This window comes from Excalfactoria chinensis, chromosome 5, assembly GCF_039878825.1.
Source record: "Excalfactoria chinensis isolate bCotChi1 chromosome 5, bCotChi1.hap2, whole genome shotgun sequence".
Classification (NCBI taxonomy): domain Eukaryota; kingdom Metazoa; phylum Chordata; class Aves; order Galliformes; family Phasianidae; genus Excalfactoria; species Excalfactoria chinensis.
The window spans coordinates 39,673,153-39,698,428 of NC_092829.1; the positions used below are offsets into that span (position 1 = coordinate 39,673,153).

At 36.0% G+C, this 25,276-nt stretch overlaps 1 protein-coding gene across 10 annotated transcripts in view; it reads right to left on the reverse strand.

Moving 5' to 3' along the window:
• The window catches only part of SOX6 (SRY-box transcription factor 6), a 393,141-nt gene that overhangs the window by 208,303 nt on the left and 159,562 nt on the right, over positions 1-25,276 (reverse strand). For all 10 annotated transcript variants that reach the window (XM_072337682.1, XM_072337688.1, XM_072337687.1 and 7 more), the window contains one exon: positions 12,324-12,567. In XM_072337682.1, the coding sequence (XP_072193783.1) occupies positions 12,324-12,567 (244 nt within the window). The remainder of the gene's footprint in view (positions 1-12,323; positions 12,568-25,276) is intronic.

Below are 25,276 nucleotides of genomic sequence, written 5' to 3' on the forward strand. Positions count from 1 at the left end.
TTGCACTCTTCTTAAAACTTGTTAGAAATTGTAACAAAGATAAGAAAACATCTTCTAATATTTTCTAATTTGACGCATTAATTTTCCATAATACATTTCCTTAACGAAGAACACTATGTCACATGGCATCTTACACCTTTGAAGACCACAATATAAGAGCACTGTAAATACTCTGGAATTACTTTATTCTCAAGAAACCAACATCCTCTTACAGTACAAGAAACAAACCCACTAGGCTCACTTCTCAGCAAGGAACATTAAATCTATTGTTTTGCCCCAAAGCCTGAAATGTCCGTAATAGAGATGAGATGAATTTGAGCTCTGTGAATATCACAAACATTAATGGGATTATTGTAAAATGGTGATCTCTGAAAGAATGAGATCTGCTCAACTAAAAGAGTATCTTACATTATCAGTTTTGTGGATAATTAAAACATAATAAAAATAAAATAATAAAAGGTATCCCTACTATTTTCAATTGTTCATCTCCGCAACTTTGTTACTGGGATCACTAAATGGCTAATATGTTGGCACTGTGCTGCACAGTAACCGGTGCTTTCAGAAACCCAGCAAGGATGGCTTTAGGGGCCCCATATTTTTTGAAATCAGAAATGGTTGTAAAGAGTGGCAGGTAGTTCAACAGGAGAACTGCACAAACTGAAAGGCATTCAAGAGTTTAATTGGGCAAATGGAAAAACTGCAGACCAGTCCAGTGTATATAAGTAATTTATCTAATAAAAGCAAAACTCAGCTAGAAAAGTATAAGCCAGTTTTGTGTATAGTTATTTACAAGAAGTGAAACAATTTCCATTCCATGATTCTAGATAAATTTGTGAATAATCTACAAATAAAATGTAGCAAAAATGAAATTTTATATGCTGTAAATTTTATAGCTATTCAGTCAGAAAAGATATTTTTACTTCCATATATCTGTAATTAGCAGTTCCCTTTTCCATTCCAAGATTATACTAAACTCACATTCATGGCAAAACAAACAGATCAAAATACAGTGGAGCAAGGCAAGTGTTCATGGATGCTGTTGTCTAGAAAAGTGACTCAACTAAGTTAGAATATTGCAGTAACAACTGCTAATCAATCTTGTCTGTTCAAAACTAAATAAATGTTACAGCAAAGTCATGAAGGATTTTAATTTTCTTAGTGGATCACTGAATCTTCCCTGGAGCAATTCACATTATCTCTGTGTTTCAGCATTCACCACATGACCAAAAGTGCAACTGTTCCATACATCAGATGCAGGCCTGATTACCACAAATTTGTCTGAGTGGACATTCAAAAGATGGATGTAGATAACCTCCTATCCTAACACGAGGTACATCTTTATGGCCCAGACATCCTCAGTAGACTGTGTGTATTGTCTTCTCTACAAGCTTCTCTTGCTTTATCACATAAGATACTCTCAGAAGATCTGGAGTCCAGAACAGAAAAGAACCGGTGTTTCTTACCATACAATAAGAAAATAAAAAGTCGTGGTTAAGAAAGGAAGAATCCACCTGATATAAATGTCTACTTAATCCACCTGGACACAATCTGGTTCACTAATTCATCCAACAGCAATATAAGACCCTAGGCGACTGACACTTTCCTGTATTCTCAGATTTAAAGTCCATATATTCCTATAAAACATCTTTTTAAGTCTAAAATCAAAACAGTATCTTCAATTCACGGCAGTCCCTTCAAAAGACACATCCATTTAAGAAGTTCTAATCTAATTGATTTTGTCAATTACCATGGTAGGAGGGGAGAACAGCAAAATAGTAACGTCTTTTTCACTCAACATTGGAGAAATTCAGTCACAGAAACCCCTACTCATTTTTACTCTTCATATTCTTCATATTTTATTCTTGAAGACACAGTACTCAAATTACCCAATCTCAAGGAAAACAAACAAACAAACAAAAAAAAAAAAAAAAAAAAACAAACACCAAAACCAAACAAACAAAAACACAAAAAAAACCCACAAAACCAGAATATTGACATGTTAAAGTAGCAGTATCAAAATAGAAGAATTTAAGAAAAAGCTGTTTGTAAAACTTAGAATTTGGTCCTTTTGAACAAAGTGCCATATTTGGTTAAAGCATAACTTCCTACGCATAATGTAGCAAAGTGGGTACTTCTCAATTTGATCCAAAATGACATGTAGTACAGGATACTCAGGATCCCATACCTTGCTAGACTTATAAAACCATTCCTCTACCTTTCCACTCTTACTGGATAATTGTAGAACAGTTTATGCCCATACCGGTGTTGCAAAGGTTTATAGTTGCCTACCGCAGTGGTGGCATTTCAAGCTCAGCCACCATTAATAACTGAAATGAATAAAATTTGGAAATGAGTAATGATACAGAATTAGAGATGAATTTGATTGCTTAAGAAACAATAAGTATGATTTTGTACCTTTAGCCTTCTTCTTTGCTGTTCTGAGTCATATTTAAATATGTTTCAAGTTACAAAGGTATTTCCCTCCAAAGATGACTGAAATTGAAAATCTTGTTGTCCAGCAGCTGAAGCCAGAAACTCAGCCTGACCACTATTCCAGCTGCATACTATCCAGAAGGGACAAAACTGAATCTATTTTTGAAATGTGGGCATTTAATATCAAGGTAAAGGGCATTCTTTCTGTATGCATTTCCTTGCCAGCCCATTAGCACAATTGAAATTTTACTCAGATCATTCAACACATTGAGCTTTGTGTGTTTTGACAAAATGTCCTTACCATAACAGATTAGATACCTACTCAGCATTAAAATTTAAGAAAATGGTGGAAAAAATCTAAAAAAAAATTAAAAAAAAAAAAATCAGATCTGTAATGCACAGCTACTACAATACCATGAACAGTTCACACAGGGATGTGCAGCCAATGCAAGAAATCATGCTTTTACTTAATTCCAAGATCCCCATTTACCATCTAGTTGCATTTAAATGAGAAAACATTAGGATTTTCAATGCAATATGGTAAAAGTTTTCCCTCCATACTTGGCCTTTTTATTAGTGGGAGCATTCTTTTTTAATCAAGCACAATGCTACTTTGAATATGGGTATTTCAGCATGAGTGGCATTACCAGTTTTCCAGGCTGTGTGAAGCACACTGCAAGAGGCCAGTTGGCCATTCCTTTCAGCATTTCTGTGAATGGCTTAAGTACACTAAGCTAATGGCAGAAACAATTCTGAATAATTTCAAACAACAGACAAATAAAGCTGGGGACCGTCTCTGTCCAAATGTATGTTATTTTCTTCTTACATTAAGATAATGTGTCTATTCTGATACATGCCTTGCTCTCTGACACAATGATTTTTTAACATGAACATTCACTAAGATTCAAATGTTACATGTTAAGTATTTAGTTCTCTTAAAAGGCATTGAACAAATAATCACTACTTTTACACTAACAATAAATTATATTTTGGGGGGTATTTAGATTTTAACAGCTCAAGTAGCTCCCACCCCTAGTGAGTTCACTATTTTTAACAGTGCAAATGAGGGAGTCCTGCTGTAACTCATATAAATAAGGGCATTAAAAGTTGACCTTATATTTTTCATATCAGGAAGCTAAGGTTCATAGCAATATCTGTACAACAAACCACAACCCAACCTGCAACAACTTTTTTCAAGCCTTTTCACTTGCAAAATAAAGCAAACACATAAAATAACAGTTCCATAGGTTCCTACAGACTGTAGGCTAGAACATGAATAACTATGCTTTCTTCTTCCCCCAAATGCCCTAAGCACAAATGAACCCTACATTTAAGGGCTGAGAAGAGGCACTCTGCAGTTGAGTGTGGGACAGGTCTCTCTTTGGAAGAGTTAAGCACAGATCAACAATCTATTGAACAGAATCAGTCCTCTGTTGGGAGCCTCAGATGCAGGAGTACATGAGGCTCTGCATTTTAATAATGAGACATCACTGAATCCTTTCAGTGTCACTCTGGGTAGGCAGCATAGCTTCTGCCTCAGAGCTGCTCTCTGAAATTCAGAAGAGAGGAAAACTTGGTAACTGAAACTGTGGGCTGTACAAAGGCAGGGTCACTGTGTTAGTCAGCAAAGCGTTAGTCAGCAAAGTAAGAAAAACTGCCGTCAAACTTTGATTGAAAGCTGACAACTGTAATCCTACTCAATAGCCAAACAGAAAGCTGTTTCTGTGAGTTCGACTGAATTTGCAGGATGAATGGCCAAAAAGAAGCAGAAAGCAAATATTACTAACATAAAATGTGTTAGTTGAATTGCTTATTTTCATGTGGATGAGGCTTTTCTGTTATAAAGGGATATTTATCTGTCTCTGTATTGAATGGGACACATGTAAACACCCCAGGAAAGTTGGATATCCAGAGTGGTTTTTATTCCAAGTACTAGAGGCATGCTGGCACTTGGAACTCGTCTGGAGTTAACATATAATGAAAGCAAATGTTTACAAAATCATTTCCAATCACAACATTAAAAAAGGTTTCCCATTTTGAGGAATTTAATTAAATAGAATTAAGAGAAATTAAAAATCTAAGTGATAATTTCCAATTCTCATCTGCTTTAAAAAAAAAATAGGAGTTTTATTAAGGAACATTTATTTAAATCTAAGGCTTGAGAATGACTGCTATGAGCTACTGAGAGAATATGATTAGTAAAGTCTCAGCAAATTATGCTAGTAGGAGGGTAAATGGCAAGTAATGGAATAAAACCTCAAGTCTTTAACTCAGCATTTACTCTGATATAACTTACATTGATTTCACTGACAGAATATAGGCTGAATACAGTCTTTTAAACAGCTTGCATTTCACCTTCCATGCTTATCTAAAACTCATTAAGAACTAATATAACGGCAAGCATTAGCTCTAGCCCAAGTATTGATATACTGAAGAATTAAAAGAAGAAAAAAAGAAAAAGCTTACTTAGGTAAAAGGTTTAAAAATGGAATGACGATAATCAGGCACACTCAATATGAACATGACCTTATGAACAGGTCAGCGCAAGATTAGATATACTTTTGTGGAATAGGCATAAATTCTTTGTTTGATGTATAATACAGCCACTTAACCACTACAATCCCTTCAAACTCAGCTGCTGGAGCATCTGGAGAATCCAGACACCAAGTTTTCAGTAGAGAGATTTCTGAAAACAAGGTTACAATTTAAAAACCTTCTCTTTACAAATAAGAAAAGCTATGAAAAACATTGACAGGCATTTTGCTCCCATTCTAGAACAGAAAATCACCTCAAAATCATTAGATAAATAAATTGATTGGTCATTTTTAGACAGCATACAATTTGCTATCAAATTTTATGCACAAAACTCGTGTGCTTTCTTAAGAGTTAAATGCTGAGGATTTTGTTAATCATCCAAATACCATATGCTTTAGCTCCCTGTGTTTAGGCTGGGCAATAAAACACAACAGTATTGAGACTTTGTGCCCTGGATTTTGGTTAAATGCTCACATTAAGTAAAATGTAATGGAAGAACCATTTGTAGAATGAGTATTTAGATTTATATTCTCATCTAAATTGAAACTAAAGATGCATTGTGATCAGTCCCAGCTGATTAGCACTGTTTACCTTTTCAGTAAATAAAGACACATACTTTATGATGTGTGCTGCCAGAAGCTGCCAAATCAAACAAGGACTGTGTGGCTTGGATATTCCAGACCACTTTGTATATATCCAACTTCCTCCTATTAGGTCTTCATAGCTGTCCAACTTACAGCTAGATCTATTAGAAATATCAGAATAAAATTTGTATTTATGTTTTTAGCAATATCAAATGCACATGGAAATCCTTCTCTGTATATAGTTACATGACATCTATTACATGTTTTATGTTTCCCTGTTAGCATTTGCAAAGGAATGCATGCAGGAAACCAGCCTGCTGCAAAGAGTACTTGTATTTCTTTAAGGTAAACACTGATGAAACATTTGGAAGATTGAAATAAAAACAAGACATTTATGAGACATAAAGGTATCACATAAAACTGTTGCGAATTAGAATAACATTGGCTGAACCCCAGAACAGATAATCCTTATAAACATGCAGGAATGTTGTAAACTGTATATGAACGTCAGTGATACACTACATTAGGAGATTCATATTACACTTGGTGCTCTGTACATCTTGGTCACTGGATTTTTCATGGCCTCAAAGATTAAAATAAATATAAGTAGTATCTTTCCTTCCTCCATTAAGACATGTTATGTACACAGTTTTATAATGCTGGACAGAGATACCAAAGTCTGTTTTTTCTTGAGCTGTCAAGGTACAAAAGAAATGCAAAAAGTCTTTGCACAGATGTAGTAAAGTGTTGGATTTTATCTTTTGGCAGGTGCTCAATATGCAGCCCACATAATCACATGTTAATGACTGGAGTATGTTAATCAGCATGCATACCTGATTCCTTCTTGCCCAAGTTAAAAAAAAAATTAACAATTTAGAGCATGTTATTGCTCCTACTTTTTGGGGGGGAAAAATCGTGTCAATATACAGAACTGATTTTAAAACTTCTCAGAATTTGCTTTATTAAAAAAAAAATAAAAATGGGAATTTAAAAATAAGGGAAGGGAATAAAATGTCTACAGGTTTAGAGACAAACATGTTATAAGGCTTTTGTGAAGAATTCAGGTGATGATCAATTCTATTCAAACACAATTCAGCCCACAACATCAGACATTTGTAAACAAAACTAAACTACACAGTGTCAAAATAAAAACAATGAAAAGCAGAACAAATGCAAAAATGAAAAATCTCTTGATTCTTCCTAGAGTAAATTTACCACATTAAGCAATATCCCCTGCATGCTTTTAGGGAACTGTTTTACTGTTTTAATTTGAAATGTAAACACTTGTATGCTCAAACTAATAAAACTCAGTACGTGATCTTTCCAACCTTTAGATGTACTTAACGCGACAGTTGTTGGTAGTCCTAACAAAGCCAATCCAAGCATATATTTGAATGCTTTTTGAATCAAAACACTGTGCTATTGCATGCAAAATAATTTATCTTTCTAGTTAGATAAAAATTTCAGTGTGCTACCTGACATCCAGAAAGAATATCACAAGCACTATAGAATTGCTTTCAATCATCACAAAACTCAAATTTGTACAAGCAAGTAACAGCTGCATGAGCAATTTAGCAGATACGGAATTGCTAGAGTTTAGGGCATTTATATTTGATGCATTTTATATGCTCACATCCCGTCAAAAATGAACTAAAAATAAAAATTCAAAAAATGTGATTGTACCTATAACTTTTAAGAATTTGAAGCCATGAATTTATATAACAACAAATTCACAGCGTTTAGCACATGTAAACATTTTTTGAATGATTTTTCCCAGAAACATGAGCTTATTTTCCCAACAGGAAGTACTTTCATCAAGGGAAGTTAATAGCACAGATGCCCACGAGGGCAAGTGACAGAACAATGCCTGTTTTATAGCACAGGCTACACACCTCCTGAATACCACCCATTTCTGTCTTTCTGATACCAGGAGTTTTGCTAGAGATATAGAAAATTAAACTTGATACTTGGCAATTTAAAGTGATTTAAAAGTAACAAATACAGACACAAATCTCTTTCCCTCCTGCATATGCAAATCTGCCATCAGTACTGCTGAAACGGATGTGCTGAGACAGTGGAAAGGTAGCAAGCTTTTCACTTTTTGGCAAGAAGTCAACAGAAGACGGAGACTTGACATAATTATGAAATACATGTCAATGTTCCCATCTGACATAAAACCCAATTATAGAAATTTCATTTCCAAACCCAAAGGGTCTTTGAACAATGTTAAATATATATATATATAGGGAAACATAGTATGTATTTGATGATAATTAACTTACATATGTATATGTGTGTGTTTTCGCTCAGTCATAGGGAAATAACACACATTCTTTAGCCTTTACTTGCAGCTCTGATTCTTCCAACAACCTCTTGCCATAATACTTCATGTAATGGTACATGAAAAAGCTGTGGATGCCCTCATTCTGTGCACACGCTGTCTGCATACTGCCGGTGGTGGTGGGCAAGAGAACAACACTAGCAGGAAAAGGGCTTCTACTGTTTTTGTGCCTGTGAGATCTTCTGAAATCCTGCCTTTTACCAGATTGTCATAATGGGATTAGGGTTGGGAACACAATTTGCACCTCTCTTCTTTATTCACAGTTTCAGGGAAAAAAAAAAAAAAAAAAAAAAAAAAAAGGCAAACAAAAAACCCATTTTTAAAAAATCTGCAATTTGGAGAAAGATTCTGGCTTTCAACCCAAGCTATTCTATGCCTCTGTGATTTCACTATGGTAAAGCTGCTTAAATTTATTGTTCATAAGAAGGACCACAACAGCCGTGGCAACACACTGACCCATCTCTTTTAAGTGGGTCAGACCACTTGTCCATCTGATTTTGTAGCTTGTTGTTGGCACTGCTTTCTCCTGGTAGCTTACGGCAAAAGTAAAAAATCTGTATAATTTACCTCACAAGATGTTTTAGGCTCTGTATGAAGTTACAGAGCATCACTTGTTCTCCAGTGAATAAAGCACAAATTATGATTCTCCATTTCTTTATATAGCTACCAATTAACATAATATTGGGATACAACAATCACTATTAAATTTAGCATAAGTTAGTTCTGTTGGCTTTTCATTCTCATCCTCTCTCAGTCTATTGCCCCAAGGGAGCCAGTTTTTGGATGCAACTTAGGAAATTTCCTGTCTGTTACTCAGTGTCCATGGCAGAAGGCAGAAGAGTTGCTTCCCTGTTATCTAAGTAACACTTTGACTTGCCCCCCTCCAATTCACTGCAGCAAAAATACAATATCCTCAGCCTAAAATAGCATTTATATTCTAGTTGAACTACAGGCAACAATAAATACCCACATGTCCAGGTATTTTCATATTAAGCTATAATTAGAAATATACACATAAATTCTTTCAGCTCAGCAATAAGAGATTACAGGCCCAAATCTTTCAGTTGTTTCGTTTTCTCCCCACTATAACATCAAATTGGCTGGTGATATGATACTCGCAGTGTAAGTCATTACAGGTCTGACGTTACAGTTGTTACACATTGCTGAATCTGTCAAATGAAAAGGGAGCACAAAGGGAATTTCCAAATGCAGCTGCTATTTCCCATTTGTTAAATCCTTTTATTACACCATATAAGTACACAGCTGGGAAATACTACAGAGTGGGAGTTAAAACAAAATATTTTGGCTTCCAGACATTCAGAATACACAAAGGACTCAGTGGAAAGCAATGCCTGATATCAAAAGGGAGTGAAAGTTTGAAAACATTTCTAGCCAGTGTGGAGCTTTTTTTATGATAATACACAATGCAGTTTAAAGGTATCTTATAATACAGAAAGCGCTGCATACCATAAGCGATGAGAAAAAAAATCAGTGATATTTTTCAGCTTACTTGCCCTGCAATAGTACCTTTTTTCACCTAGCTTCTGTACAGTCCTCCTAGCATGTGTGCTCTCACAAATTCCAGTGACGTCCTTAGTAGTTTTTAGGGCACAAAGGAAGCAGAATTTTGCCCTTAATTAGGTATCACTTGAAAAATAATTTTTTTCCTCCCCATATGTCGACAAAGCATTCTGTGAATTTACTATCTTCTAACCAGGCAACACACATTATCGATGCATTTTAATGACAGCACCAATGTCTTTACCTTTAGCGCAAATGGAAGGAGCAGGTGCTTCTTCAAATCTGCTTTGAAAGGATCTGTCTGTGAAAGGTCAGCAAGCACTTACCTTCTGGGAGTTTGGTTTTATTAGGAAGAAAACTGCTTGCTATCTCAAAACTGTCCAACCCACCTTCTAGAATTCGCCTCTCAGGAAAGAAATTCCTATCCTCACTTAGAGGAGTACAAAATTGATCTCATCAGGAAAATTCTGACTTTTTCCTAGCAGTATCAATGCCTGCTTGGAGACTGAGGTGTTTCAGATAACTGAGGCTGAAAGGATTTCAGACAAAGGATATAAGTAAGGAAAAAAAGTCAAAAAGGTTACCCTAAATGACAGTCCCTCAAGGAGAAAAAATGGTTTTTATACGACTTCACAGCAGTGATCTATCTAGTGATCTAACTCACCTAATTTGTGAACACACTGCAATCTTGCTTACATTTTATATCTCATTTAAGTGCAACCAAATTGAATACCCAAGAACTTAGTTTTTCTAGTCAAACCTAGTAAATTACACCCAGCTTTTAGCTAGGCAAAATAAAAATAAAAAATAAAAGTTTGGTTTAGCTGAGAGCTACCTAAATAAGGATGACATACATTCACCACAAGATTTGACCCAAGGGAATTGTGGAAACTTTTAATGATTTTCAGGACATTCATCTACGTATATGATGGAGTGTTCACTGAAAAAAGGAGGGAGGAAAAACAGAGTGCTAAGTCACTCAAGCAAAGTTTATGCACCTGCTCTGAAACACGATAAGCTGGGTATTGATTCATGCTTGTCCAGAGGTACAGCAAGCGTTGACATGGTAGTGCAGCATTAAGAAGGAAAACAGAGATCACACTCTGGTGCTGTAAGCATAAGCTTAGTTTAGAGCAATGCCAATGAGCATAGATAACCACAAAACACAAGCCTGTATCACTTTTACTACTATTTCAAGTTAAAAGAACGGCCTGAATAAAAAGCTAATGCTTTGAGGGGCTCCCAGAGGTTAGAAATAACTTTCTCTCTGGGACACAAAGTCACTTCATTTATGGTATTAACGTTCTAAGACTGAAATTCCTAAAATGCACATGCCTCATTGGATGGGAAGGAAAGTAACTGATGAATGAATTCACAGATTTATTTTTCATCAACAGATTTGATCAACACTTTCTGTTCTATCTCCTGGTCGCCCTCCTGAAAACACAGAAGGAAGCTGAATTTTTTCTGATGAACTTACTCCATTATTTGTGCAAAAATAAATGACTTTCCATCCAAACTAAGGGTCCAGTTGAAAATTCTGCATAGAAGCCATATATACTACTTAAAACCTACCATGCAAAATTAGCAATCTATAATCATTCTTCTTTTAAGCCGTTTTTACATCTGCATCTTTTAAACTCCTTGTAAAAGTAGCCCACAGATTTACAAATAGCTTAGGCCTGCAATAGCTTAGGCAGCACTTCTCTGATAGTCTGAATCAATTTGATTTTGAGAAGAAACAAAAACCTGTATTAACATAACAGAGATTATTCTAGTGCTGTTATTTCCTTAACACTTGAATTGTAGCTAACACAAACTGCATGAAGAATTCCAGCCGCCATGTTGATTACTGAAATAGAATTATAATTTCTCCACAAATTTGAAATATTTATTAGAAATGTCAAAAAAAAAAAAATCTACAATTTTTTATGCTAGCTGCTGATTTGCACTGAAAAAAATATCAAGACTTCCTCAGTAAATATCTGCTCATAGATATTTAACGAAAATGCAGAAGAAATTTTATGAAAACACATTAACTGCGTGAACCCAGAGTTTGTGAAATTCACTTTATGGAGAATGTGGAATTATTATGTTCTAAATTTACAGCACACCTGGGTGCTGCACATACCTTAATTCTGTTCCTCATAAACACATTCAAGGAAAACAAATTGAATGAGATGCTGCGCCCATTCAGTCTTGCTTCAGTCTACTCGCTTATTGCAGAGTTTTGGGGATGCATAAGGACAGAATTACAACTGCAAAATAATTTTAAGTGGGCTACTGAAGAGAATACAGACAAAAATTCTGATAATTTCCAATGTCACTTGTATAGAAACAGATGATCTAGAGTAGAAAAGCATGACACAGTTACTCAAACACATTTCCCTTTCACAAAAAGTTATAATTTCTTATAAATAGAGCAGGATGATTGTGTCAACTAAAATGCCAGCTTCTTTGTTGTTGTGTGAAGCTATAATATTGTAGGTTTGGTGAATTCCATTTCTGAGCGAGAAATAAAAAGATACATTAAAGTTTCTTCCTTCAACGCAACACTTTGCAAATGACAAACAGTTGTGAGCTATACCCTCCTGTCAGAAATTAATGCTTGAATATATGATCTAGAGAGGTTATGACATAAATCAAGGTATGAATGAAAACATGATAAATAGATGCTTTTCCTTTCTGAAGGTGAACTCATCAAATGACCTCATTCATATAGACTTGTATACTTAACAAGATTATACAGTTATAATTTACAATTATACCATATTGATGCTGATCTATTGCTAACACTAACATTTAAAAAGCTTCACACACTTGAATGATTCTACTGAACATGTCTTTCAAACCAGAAGCGAACAGCCTCTTAGGATACTAATTTAGAAAGCTAGATCTGTGAAACTCACCATTCTGTGTTGGGCTGAGATGACTCCATCCCACTCGGCATCTTGTTGGATGGTCGTGACTAGAGTTGGTAGCTCCTCAGAGTGAGGTTTGTTGTGCATTACATTGTGTAGAGGCAGATGAGAGGTCGCGTGCTGATCACTGTTGCCCTCTTCCTTGTCTCGTGATGCTAAGTCCTGGGTCATTGTTTCCTCTCCATCAGCTGCACATGCAAATGGAGAGGTAGCCTGCTTGGAAGACATTCTTCTGCAAAATAAGGAGACAAAAGGAAAACATTTGTGTCAAACAAGAAAAGTCAAACTCAAACAGTCCTCTAAACACACCAGATAGAAGGTACAGAAGGTACACTTGCCTACATCAATTAAAATAAATCATACACAATCGAAGAAAGTACTCTTAAAAGCACAGGTTTGGGGAACCAAATCCAAACCACTGAGATGAAGTTTTTGCTAATGTCCAAAGTCAGGGTTACTAATGGGATGGTGTTCTGTTCATTCAGACTTGTCAAACAAAGTAACTTTCTTCAGCCAGAAAAAATAAATAAATAAATAAACAAGTTAGCTTACTTTTATTTTCATGTTGACTCACCATAAGATTTCAAGTTTTAAACTCTCAGTCACATAAATAATCTGAAGGTTATAAGCAAATTTTTGGAGGAGAAGATCCCACATGTTTTTTTAATCTCATTCCTTTCAAGCAGAAGTTATTTTCTGCAGAGATGAGAATTTTCAAATCCATTTCAGATTCTTCAAAATCAGCCCTTTTGCTGTTTGTTTAAAGCCATACTCGATCCTTACCTGTTTAAATTTTTATCTATTTTCACATTTGGAAAATGCTGAGATGTTCATGGGGAAAGTGAAGGGTTTAGCAAATGGATGGATAATAAGTGATTAATCTTTTCCAGTTTGAACTAAAAATCTGAAATAATTGTTTCATTTCATAGTAAGCATCAAGTACAGGATACATTTAGTTTAAATTACCTAAAAGTCTGATGAATAAATGCACTGATTTATGTTAAAAGTCTCTTTCTAACAATGGTCTCTTACTACCATCACATAAGGAAACTCCGCTTTCACCACATGAAAACATAATTGCACTTACATGAAAATATAACTGAGTTCAACACAAAACCTTAAAACACTTTGTTTAAAATTTCTAATAAGTTTAACTTCAACTGTTAAAACTGCCATTAATAAATCTGAAAGTAGACAGCTAAAATATATTAGATATTTTCCCAGTTTTTAGTAACTTCAGAATATCCTGGACACTGAAATTGCAGAGAAACCAAGGAATAAGATCTTCACCTTAATTGCTTTTTAACAATAATTGATTTCATACCATTTCTTTAAAAATGCACAAATCAGTTAACATGGGAAACCACATGAGCATTTTTCAAATTAGCAAATCATTAACTTGCTAGTACTGTTTCTACAGACAAATAAATACTGATTAAAGGGTCTGGAAATCTGAGACTAACTGTTAAATTTACAAATCTGTCACATGCTTTCATGAATATTACAGCGAAGGAAATATCAAGTGCAAAGAAAAATAATTAAGTTAATTCCAATTTAAAAAGTAGTTTTTATGTAGCAGCCCATGTTTCACATAGGATTTAACAGCTAATGCTAAATTTCTCACAATTAATGAGCGAGCTTGGATTTAGTATCCTACAGTGAAAAAAAATTAATATAGGATCAGCTAATCTAATTATGTACAGTTCTATATAAAAGTATTACAAGCTTTGAAGTGCTTTGAAACATATTAAAACACTGATACCTATTTAGAATAACAATTCTGTAAATAGAGATAATCCTGCCTCTTATACTCGATGCTGGTGGGGAAAAAACATTTGCATTTTCTTCAGGGAAGCCTAAGTGTAAGTGGCAGTCTAATATCAATGCTGCCAATAAGCAGAACTGAGGAATTTAAACCGTGTATTACATTTGTACTACACTAAAGAATTTGTGTTGATGCTGCAGAGAACATGCCAAGAGTTCAGCCGGCATTACTGCATGTACTTCAAAAGGTTCTGGCTCATAATTGCTGTGATCCAAGATAAAATAAAAGATTTACTTTCCTTTTTCTCATAAAAATAGTCATGTAAATGTAATCACTCACATGAAAATAAAAGTAATCTTACCACGCTCTGTACGATTTGAACACTAGGCATTAAAACTGAAAGTCACAATAAGGGATTTTCCTTGCATTCACCTTCTCAACAAATTTGATTCCCATTTTACAAACCGAACAAGCTTCTGCAAACAGCAATAGCTATGGCTGTTTCTTCACCATAAATTAATCATGACACAAAACTTGAAATGAAAATGTCTCTTAAGAATAATTTCAACTACTAACTGCACCAATGAATAATAGTGCACAGTCCTAATTAAACACAACTCTGCAGCTGCAAAAATAGGCTGAATCTGTCCAAAGCTACGAGTTGGCTTTAAAGGCTGGTTTGTTAGGGACTGTTTTCTTAAGGAAGGCTGGGCCCTCAGTCTTAATCAGCCAATAAATTATTTCCTGCAATTACATTAAATAGAAAATTATCTTCAAATTGGGAATGTTAATTGAAAATCAAAATTCAGACTGAAGTTTAGAAATTACATGCTGAATATAATTAGTCTAGAAAGGCTTCACCTCTATTTCATAAACAGGCTTTTGGTATTTCCTCAAGTGACCACTCAGTAAAGCTATCTGCTGGTAATGTGCTCGAGTGGAAGCACCTTTCCCCTGCCATGTATGCTAATAGGCTTCCTTCTTCTTTGCTGTGTTTTAAACACATAAATACAAAGCTGTATTAATGTTCTCTTCTTAATTTCATTGCAACTGGAAAAGGAGATATCTTAACCTTAAAAATAAAATTGCATTGACAAAGTCACATTCACTATCAATCTCTAGTTGTGCCCAGCAATTCTTTTCTGCACTAGGCTAGCAGAATGGGTCAAGAGCAGACATCAGGTGCTTCTGAGCTTCTCTGACCCATTTTCTCCACTACTACCCTATGGTCAGACACATTTTCATGCTGGGATTTTGCTGTTCACTGTAGGCCTGAAGCCTACAAAGAGGAACTCAGCAGGGCCCCCCTGGGACCCGCTCCCCTCATCTTGGTTTTCAGAGGCCTGTTTATCTTCCTTCCCTCTCTCTCCATAGCTCTGTTGGAACTCCAGTAACTAGTGCAGACATCATGGCCCAAGATCATGCACTTCACGTTTCCTTTCCAGCCTTTGACTTCTAGATTTTAAACACTAGGGTAAAAGGGGCTGAGATGCAGCACCCAGCTATGTCAAAGCCTCCAGCTGCTTTTTGCAGCACAGTCATTAACTAAATCAATACCCTCACCTGTGCAGGTATTACAGGGGTCCCAAGTTATGCTCCAAATATTGATCATGGCAGGATTATGACAAGTTAAACTGCACAAACTGTATAAATTCTGTGACTGGTTGTCATCCAGTCAATGACTTCCAGCAGGTTTGTACTCTTTTCATATTTGGTCTTACTTAAACAGGATGAGTCGTTCCATAGACATCCATAAGGTTTAAAGGCAGACTTCAGCCAATAACTCAAAGCTTCATCAGACTGAAGGGAGGAGGATCTGGATCATTCGAGTAGTTTATAGTAACATCAAACCATAGAACAGGTCATGTTTAAACATTTTAATGTTAAACCACGAGCACAAAAAACAGCCTGATTTTAAGCCATTTTCACAACTTTACATTTAAAATCTCCGGTGAAAGAAAAAAAAATAATAAATCAATATTAATAGTAAGTATGGCTTGTAAAAGGTATCTGAAATTTACTAATTTCCACTATAATTTATTTTTCCTTCTATTATCAATTAAATTCACTCAAATGATTAAAAAAAAAAAAAAAGTTTCTGATAAAAAATATCTCCCTAGTTATAACCCCTGCAAACAGGGGTTTATAATGGAAGTGCTGACACAACCCTAACTACAGCAGCGCAAATGGTGCCGCTATAATACACAAAATCAAGTTCTATTATTCTAAACTATCCTCGCTCGGGGGGTTTTCTTTACTGTGCTCCCAGACAAACTGCTGAAGCATGAAAAATTTAAATGCAATCAAGTGGGTCCAATTCTACTTTACTAGAACAAGTGTCTACAGTGGTACAATCTTAAAAGAAGATGCAACAGATTTGTTTGGTGCTTTTCTTTCTTTTTTCTTTTTTAGCTGTTTATTTATAATACTGTGCAGTAGGGATAAAATAAGAGAGGAAATTACACTCACATTATATCAGTATATTGATTACACAGCACACAATCAGAAAGAAAACTACATTGTGAAATTGTTGCTTTGGTTAAATTGACAGATTAGCTGAACACTGCAATCACTAAAGGTAGAAAATGTACCTAATGGGTATGAAAAAAAGTTAGAATGAGCCCTAATTATCTGGAGTCCTTTCATTTACTCAACTTAGAGAATTAGAAAAAAAAATCTGCACTTTGATTTTCCAAAACTAAAATAAATTCTTTCTCATTCTGAACTTGAGGATGAAAAACCGTGGGTTCTTTTATCAAAGGCAAGGATTGGACCGCATTTTCAGTCAGCCTCAACATCAAGACAGTAAAGCCAAAACTAAAGGGCTAAGGGGTTTCACCTACGTAAAATGGATGGATGAATCTATTATGTATATGATATAACTTATATGTTAATCTAGAGAATAAACTGTTTCTGCTCCAGTGACTACCAGTCAGATTCTCAAGCATCAGTTTTCCTTTTTCCTACAGACACTGTTTTACATTCCTAAATGCAAACAATTATACTTTCCCTTTTTTTTTTTCTATGACTTTTCTGTGGTTTCTCCTTGCCTGTTTTTTTTTTTGATAGATGCTTTAGAATCAATGATAACTCATAACAACGGCACAGTAGACCAGACACTATTTCAAAAGCATATAAACTAAGCAATAATAAGGTAAATGACAAAGCAGACCTGTATTTGGCCAGCAATGAGCTTCTGCTCTGTTCCACCCTCTCAAAGCGTTGAGAAATGTAAAGGCATGTCTATGCTGCAGACACATAAATGACGCTTTTGTAATCGTAGAATATCCAAACCAATTTTAAACAAGCTCATTTCTGATAGCACTCCAAGTACAGTAGTGTGGTACTCAGATGGACTAATTCATCCTGCTTTACTGACTGCAGTATAGACATAACCCAGGTCTACAGCTCCAACAGTAGATTGGAATCCGATTAGATTAGAAATACATTCACTTACAGAGCTTTTATGAACAGTCTCCATTCCTTTTCCCCAAAGTGCCAGATTAAAGTACTTAAGTGCATGATTAACTGTAAGTATGCAAGCAGTCCACTAATTTCAAATTGGACTACTCTGTTTCAAAAAGTTAAGCACATGTCTAAGTGCTTCAGTGACTCCAGAACTAAATAAATTAAAATAAACCATTTTTAGAAGTACTCATAACCTTTTAAATACTTCCTTCTGAACTTTTATGCTAACCTGGGGTTAGTGAAAAGTAAAAAGCAGCCCCAGCAGCTTAGCATGCTCCCAGCTTGCTCTAAAAGAGCAACAAATGCTCACACCTCTCTCATAACTTTGCAAATGACTTGCAGGGCCCTCCCTTACAAAGTCAGCACTCAGATTTGTGAAAAAATAAATGCACTGCATATTTGTCTTTGCTTGCAGTGCCCACAGCATCCTCTTTAGCAGCTATGGCCCAGCAGCTTAGCAGTCAATAACCCTGTTTTTTTCATGGATTCTCAGACCTCCCCTGAGACTCAAGTGTATGCCCACAGAGAACTCTTTATTAAATCTGTTCTGCCATGGAAGTTCATCTAAGTATGGGCCTGATATAGCATGGGACAAACTGACATCGCTGCACACTAGTTGCTGAAATACTTTGTTTATTTCTGACTGAGTATTAGTTTATCGTAGTTGAAATATTCAGGAAGACTGATCTTTAATTTTTATTTATACAGATAGCAGTTACAGCAGTGGTCAGATAGACTTAAAGGAAAATGAAAATGCTTTGCCAGCAGTCCAAATATTTTGTAGCTTTGCCTCTGGAAAACAATGTTGTGTGGACACACCAATATAATTCATTGTAAATCTAATGCTGAAATCTGCCTGCCATTTTAGAAAAAAACCAAACAGCTATTTCCTAAAATTATGAAATCTCATATCTGATTTGAAGGAGCCTTAGTAACACAAATGAATGAACACGAAAAGACTTCGGTCTCCCAGGGCCCCACAGCCCTGTACACAATATCTATATAAAATGACAACACAGCAAAGGAAAACGTTTCCCACTCTCTGTTTCTTGTTCAGAGCCACAACAAGGCCTTATACAAATCAGCTCATCTCCCTCAAGCTCTTAGGTTTCATTTTCCAGAAACACTGTAGTTTATTAGTTATAGTTATCGTAATTAGCTACATATCAATCATAAACAATATTTCAATATTAGACAGTTTAAGGTAGTCATAAGAAACTTTAGGAATTACCTTGGGGAAAAAAAAAAAAAAGAAAAAAAGTCTGTGAAAATGGAAGTAAATATAATTCAAGACATGACAGCAGTATGTTAACTGGGCACCCAAATCTCTAAGATAAGCATCAAGCTAAGCAATACACCCACAGCTTCCAAGATATACAGGCAGAGCTATTCTTGCATTTGTTTTTCCAAAGCAGACAAATTACACTTCTCTTAATAGATATGAATTCAAGTCACAAAGTTTGACTTCAGGTTCAAACTTCCTCAAGGCTCACAGAGCTTGGAACAACTTTTTACAGTACTTCTTACTCATAGTCAAACAATGTGAGAGCTAACAGCCCTTTGGAAATTTTTTGGAAAGCCTTTCTCTTTCTGCCATTAAAGTAAGCTGCTCCAGCCATGTAGCCACAATAAAATATTAGGGGTGGGGAACAAGTTCCTGGCTATCCATCCAATTGTTGAAAACATTAAAATGGATGTAGCTAAACAGCCTCGCAGCCCCTGATGATTTTCAGTGAAAATCTGAAGTGTTTACTTGGAGTCATAAAACGCAAAAAATAAACCTACCTTTCTAGAAGGCTAACTGTCCCATTCTCTCTATTTACTGCCAGGAGATTTCACTGAAACATGCCAAAGGTGAACTCGCATTGAAAGTAGTAAAGGGCAGTGAAAGAATAATCATTTAGCACCTGGGCTGTGCTCATCTTCAGTCACTGAAGTTAATATTTTCTATAGTTTATATTTAGCTGACAATATTCCTGTCACTTTATTTAAGCAGCTTGAGACTGTTCTTTGGACTGGAGCTCATATACCCTGGAATGCTTTGACTCATGAATTGTTTCTCCTGATAATGTTACATCACGTAACCACCTCTGTTTAATTGGTTGGTATTGGCCTCTCAGTGACGACTGCCTTTAAAGTCCTATGACTACACCATGTGTCTCTGCATATCCAATTTCCTACTGTTGGAAAAAGAAAAAAGGCAGTACTGACTTTCAGCTATCTTTACCAATAACTATGGGAACAAGGGGGAACATGCCAAGAACTTATCCATCAGCAGCTTACTAGGATTTGTTGTTTTAGGCAGCAAGTAACAGAACAGACAATATAAATAAAAGCAATTGTTAAGAATAAAATTAAAAAACAATGGTTGCTATAAATAAGCATTAATTCACATATTTTTATGGAACAGAATAACTTAATTGTTTAGATAAAGGATTACATAAATGGTTTTGATAAAGGATGACTAAAAATACTAAGAATTTATTTTAGCACATTTCGACTTGGAGCTGAGATTGTGTTCAATACTAGATTTATTTTTTTTCCCTAATAAAGCCTGTTAAGAACTTGTTCTAATAATTCAAAATTCTTCTGACCAAACCTGAACCTGGAGGAGTTCCTGAAAGGTTCCTTAAATCTTTTCATTGCTCTAGGAGACACCAGCTTCAATGGTAAAATACAGCATTCTGACCTTTTTTTTTTTAATTCTACCATATAATCTTTAGGAGGTACTAAGATGCCATGTGCTAAGTTACACACTAAATTTACCATCCTACAGGTGCAAAAACACAAGGTCACGTGCCATTCCCCTGCACAGCCTAATACAGAAGTGAAATGTTTTGTCCCCAGTCAGGTTTCCTGCCCCTCCCTCTTCCCAGTCTTCCGAATTCTGGTTTCTCAGTCAAGCAGAACAGCTCGGCAGGCACTGAGGAGTCTCAGTTTCAGGCTCCCCTGTAACCAGTTGCACTAAACCACCTAATTACTACCTACATGTAATACAAAACAACAGTCTTTTTAATCAAAACCTTACACTACAAATCTAAAAACATTTCTAGCAGACAAACTATTTCTGATTCAGTAGAGGTTATGCAAGCATCAAAGCAATTAAATATAGGTGCCAAACCATATTGCCAGGAGCTCTTAGTATTGTGAGGTAGTGTTACCTGACAGCTTGGTGAATATAAAATTACTTGTTTCTCCAACTGAAGACAATCAAATTGTCACCTTCCATTGTAATAATGCACAACTGGGGATCAGCAAAGTGCCAACATAATTACCAGCAAGAAAACAAAACGTAACAAAAATATCAAGTCTAAATTTCTCTAAAGGATAAACACATCCATCTGGCTATTCACAAAGAAAAGTAGGAGGGATTTTATTTTTACTATCAAATATCGTAGTGCTATTTAGCAATGAGATTTATGTGCCTTTCATTAAGTGGGGAAAAAAAAACAAAAAAAAAAACAAAAAAAACAAAACAACAACAACAACAAAAAAAAAAAACAGTTAAGGAAGGTGATTCAAGACACACTAAAATTAAGCAGAGCTATGGTAGGATGGTACCTGTCCATATTTAAAGTATTGCAAGTATGTGTAAGTGTGTAACTGCATTATGATTATTATAAGGTCACATATATGAGGATTCATACAAATGAATTGCGACTGGCATATGGCATACTTTGGCACAAGCTATAAATGACATGCCACTTCTGTTTATTTACTTAAATGACTTCACTCTAAGAACTGAAAATGAAGTTGAACTGCAGCCTGCCTCAGAGCTGTGACTTTCAGGATATTAAAAACCTAAGAAAATGTTTTGTAGGGGGTAATCTGACTACACGAGAACCAACGTTTTCACTATAGATTATTTTGGACTCTTTAGCAAGCTTCATAGTCGGGAATGAAATTTTGGTAATGTGGAGAACTCATAACCAGAAATTGTTTTATATCTACAGTAGATCTGGGCACTTTATAAAATATAAAGGAGTATCCAGGGCAGGGTGTATACTTAAAAAAAAAATAATTTTTTTTGCATCTAGATCATAGAAATGAAGCTAAACTTAAATTCTTGTTGAAAAGCTTGTATTATAGAGTGATACTTTGGATTATATTTTCCTATATTAAGATTCTGGTCACAGTGAAAGTTCTTGAACATTTACTGATGCAAAAGCACATCACTTTCTCATACTTCTGAAGTTTCACCACTACTGGAGTAGTTAAAAAATGGAAAAAATACACAAACCCAAGACTTTGCCTTGGACGTCTGTTTTTCACTGAAGGAGTACTCAATAAGGGTAGCAAGGGACCAGAAGCTTTTTTCCCACACTGCCCAATCGCACCATTGTCATATACAGTCCTAACCCTTGGAGAAAATGAAAGCACAGTGGCTACTGAAGTAGATCGTTAGCCCTGCAGAAGAGGGTAAGGCTCCATGTACCCAAGAACAGCACTGGCAACTGGTAACAAGTGATGTGTGCAGAGGAACTTGGCTGCTGCAAGGTTCTCAGCTGGCACCATCAGTACCAAAAGGCTGGGCTTTCCAGCTAAAACCTGAATGCAGGGTTTGGCCAGCGATCATCACTGTTGTGTACTATGTTGCATCATACAACACTGCACCTTCTCATCCACTACCTTCAAGACTGGATAGACTCCAGCTCACTCTCCTCATTGTGGCACTGTTTGCAAGGGGTTACACAGTAAATACAGGAGAATGGATCGGAATATGGGTCAGTGGGAACAGAGGGAAAAATGTAGTGAAGACCCATGAGAATTAGGATGTCACAGCATTTTGATCAGATAAAACCAAACTAGTAAAAATGCCCTCCTTCCTTTCCACAAATGAGGTGAAGTTTTTGGCAGAATTCCTGTAAACAGGCTCTCATGAGGCAGCACTGTGCACAAAATTTCTTTGGTTTTTCAGCAAAGGCTTATACAATCTGATCTTCACATACATAAAGAATGGGAACCCTCGAATGCGTTTACAGACCCTTTACAGAAACCACCTGATTTACCAGTGAGCTGCAGCTACTACTGGGATAAAGGGTAAGTTTTAGAAGAATACTACAGGGGATACCATGCCCAGCTGAAACTACCTGGGAAGTACTTCAGAGATCTCTACCTCAGATTGTCACTGTTCTCAAGAACGACAGTACAGTAACTTCTCTCCTTCCACCAGCCCTCCACTGCTTAAGGCTGCACAAGTGTGAACAGGTGGGACACCAGTTTTTAATGTGAATTTGTTTCCATGTGAAAAGATTAAGACAAAAAAAGAAATAATTGAAACAGCCTAAAAATACAAATAAAACAAAATATTATATCCTCTATTAATTAAACTAATCAGTTGTCACTAAGAAATGCAAACAATTTAAAGTTCAGTGTATTGAGACTTTGAACCTCCTACCCTTTTCACAAGGTCCACAGATGAAATCTACACCACTTCTGTCTTTTCCTTTTAAAGCAACTTAAATAAAAAACAAAGCGATAGTTCATAGTCTTAGTAGGACATACTAAACCAACAATTTCAAGTATTTTCATCATAATCTAGTAAACTAAAATCAAATCAGATTCTAATACTAAGCAGCTTCCCAATGCACAGCTTTTTATTAATATTTTTAAGGGCTTCATTAAAGTGTTTGCATATGTGCTGAAAGAAACAGAGGATATTTTAAAAGTATTTCCCACAAGTAAAATTGACACAGCACCATACAGTGCTCAGAAACTGCATCATCTAGACAGGAAGCTACAGAATTTCCCTGTCTTCTGGTGTCAGATCTACAACATGCCACAAAATTGTTAGAAAGAAATAATTTGCAATAACTGAGGACCATCAACTACCTAATTTTCATCTGATCTGTAACAAGTAAAAGGAAACATGCAAAGCAAAATCAATCGCTATGGGAAAGGTAAAGCGTGCCCAAGCTCTCAACTGTCCCCACATTTCCTAGTGCTCAAGTTCCATTTTAGTATTTCTGTGTGCCAAAGAAGACCATGAAGCACAACTATGAGAATATAGAGAAAACCAAAAACCAGCACATGAAACAAAGATCCAATCCATTGAAGTTGTTCCTAGAAAAATTAGAAAGCAAAAAAACCCCAAAAGTCTAAAATGCAAACCTATAATGTTGTCAGTGAGTGTAAAGGTTTTTATCATTAGCATTTAAATTCAATTAGATCCCTTAGAAATGATTTTAGCTGAAACACTGAAACATTCTATTATAGCTTGTGATACAGTATGTTTACCATTGAAACACACAGCTCTCTGTTGTGGTTTTCATCTCTGACCCATTTTTTCCTATGTTTTAAGGATAAAACATATGATCTGCATATGTAAAGAAGTCTGATCATTTCAAACAGTGTCAATTTTTGCTCGTGGCTATATTTTGTAACAGTTCCTCACTTATGTTTATTGGTAATAATTTATAATAGACACACAAACAGTCCATCCTATGCACAGACTATTCCATTAACAGAATCTAACAGTCTTGTTTTCTTGTGCATACTTGTTGATAGCTCAATTATCAATTAGCAAAGCATTACTATACAGAACGTATAGCCTTACAGACACATTCAGTTGGTACAGCCAACATCCTTACCACGTACCACCAGTGAAACAGTCCAACGTCTGTGGTTTTAAACCAAATAGGAATAAAATTGAAAAGAAATGGATCTTTTAATCTAGAAATTATGACACAAGCATAGAATTGTTGCAGACTTTCAAGTTTGGTCCAGATCCTCAGACACTGTAAGTCAGAACAGCTGTACTGAAGTTAATTGAAACCTCTTTATTCAGCTGAAGATGTAGCCCTCACAACTTTTCTTGGCATAGTAAAAATCAATTGGGCCCTACTGCAAATGAAATGACTGTGTTTACAGTGAAAAACTAACTACCACTGCTTTATTACTGTGGATCATATGCCACGATAATACTCCTCAACCACTCATCAAAGATAAATGCAAAATGTGGTAAGGCACACTCTGAGTACTAATGACTATATGTATTTCTCTCTTTACTTTTTCAACCTATTCCTCTTTAGCCAATTCAGACTAACGAGATCACTTCACTTACACAGACAAGCACTTTCAGGAAAATTACAGAACTTGTTTCTCCAACTGGCAAACGTGCTAACATCAGATGATAATTCTGGGGAGACTCAAACACACTGAGAGAAACAAAACCAGTTTTAGGTTTTAATTTGAACACGGATTCTTATGTTACTACTTGGCAAAGCACTGCAGTCCAGCAGCTCCCACAGAGCAAGGTCATGAACGAGATGGGGTCATCCAAATACAGAAGACCCCCAGCACAGCAGGCACAGGCTCTATGCTAATTATACCAGCCCACATCAGTCCACAGCAACTGCTCTGAAGCCTTCACATGACCACACAGAGTGGGGCTGAGGGGACAGAAACAGAGGAAGTGCCCATCACCCTACCTTTGCCCTGGTAAAAAAGGAGTGCAAAAAGGAAGAAAGCAATGGTATTTTCAGTTATTTTTCTGCTGAATCATTTTTGATCACTGGGGTTTTGGGGAGCTGCTTCAAGCAGGGCAAGACTGTCAGGCACCATGGCAGTACCTGGAGCCAGCAGGGAGGTACAGGCAGGAAGGAGGCAAGTTTGGGGCAAGTTCTCTCATCCTTTCATTGAGGGGGGGATGGGGCTAGAAGGGGAACCTCTGGAGCAGGTGCCTCCATTGTGGTTTTCCTTTCTGAGT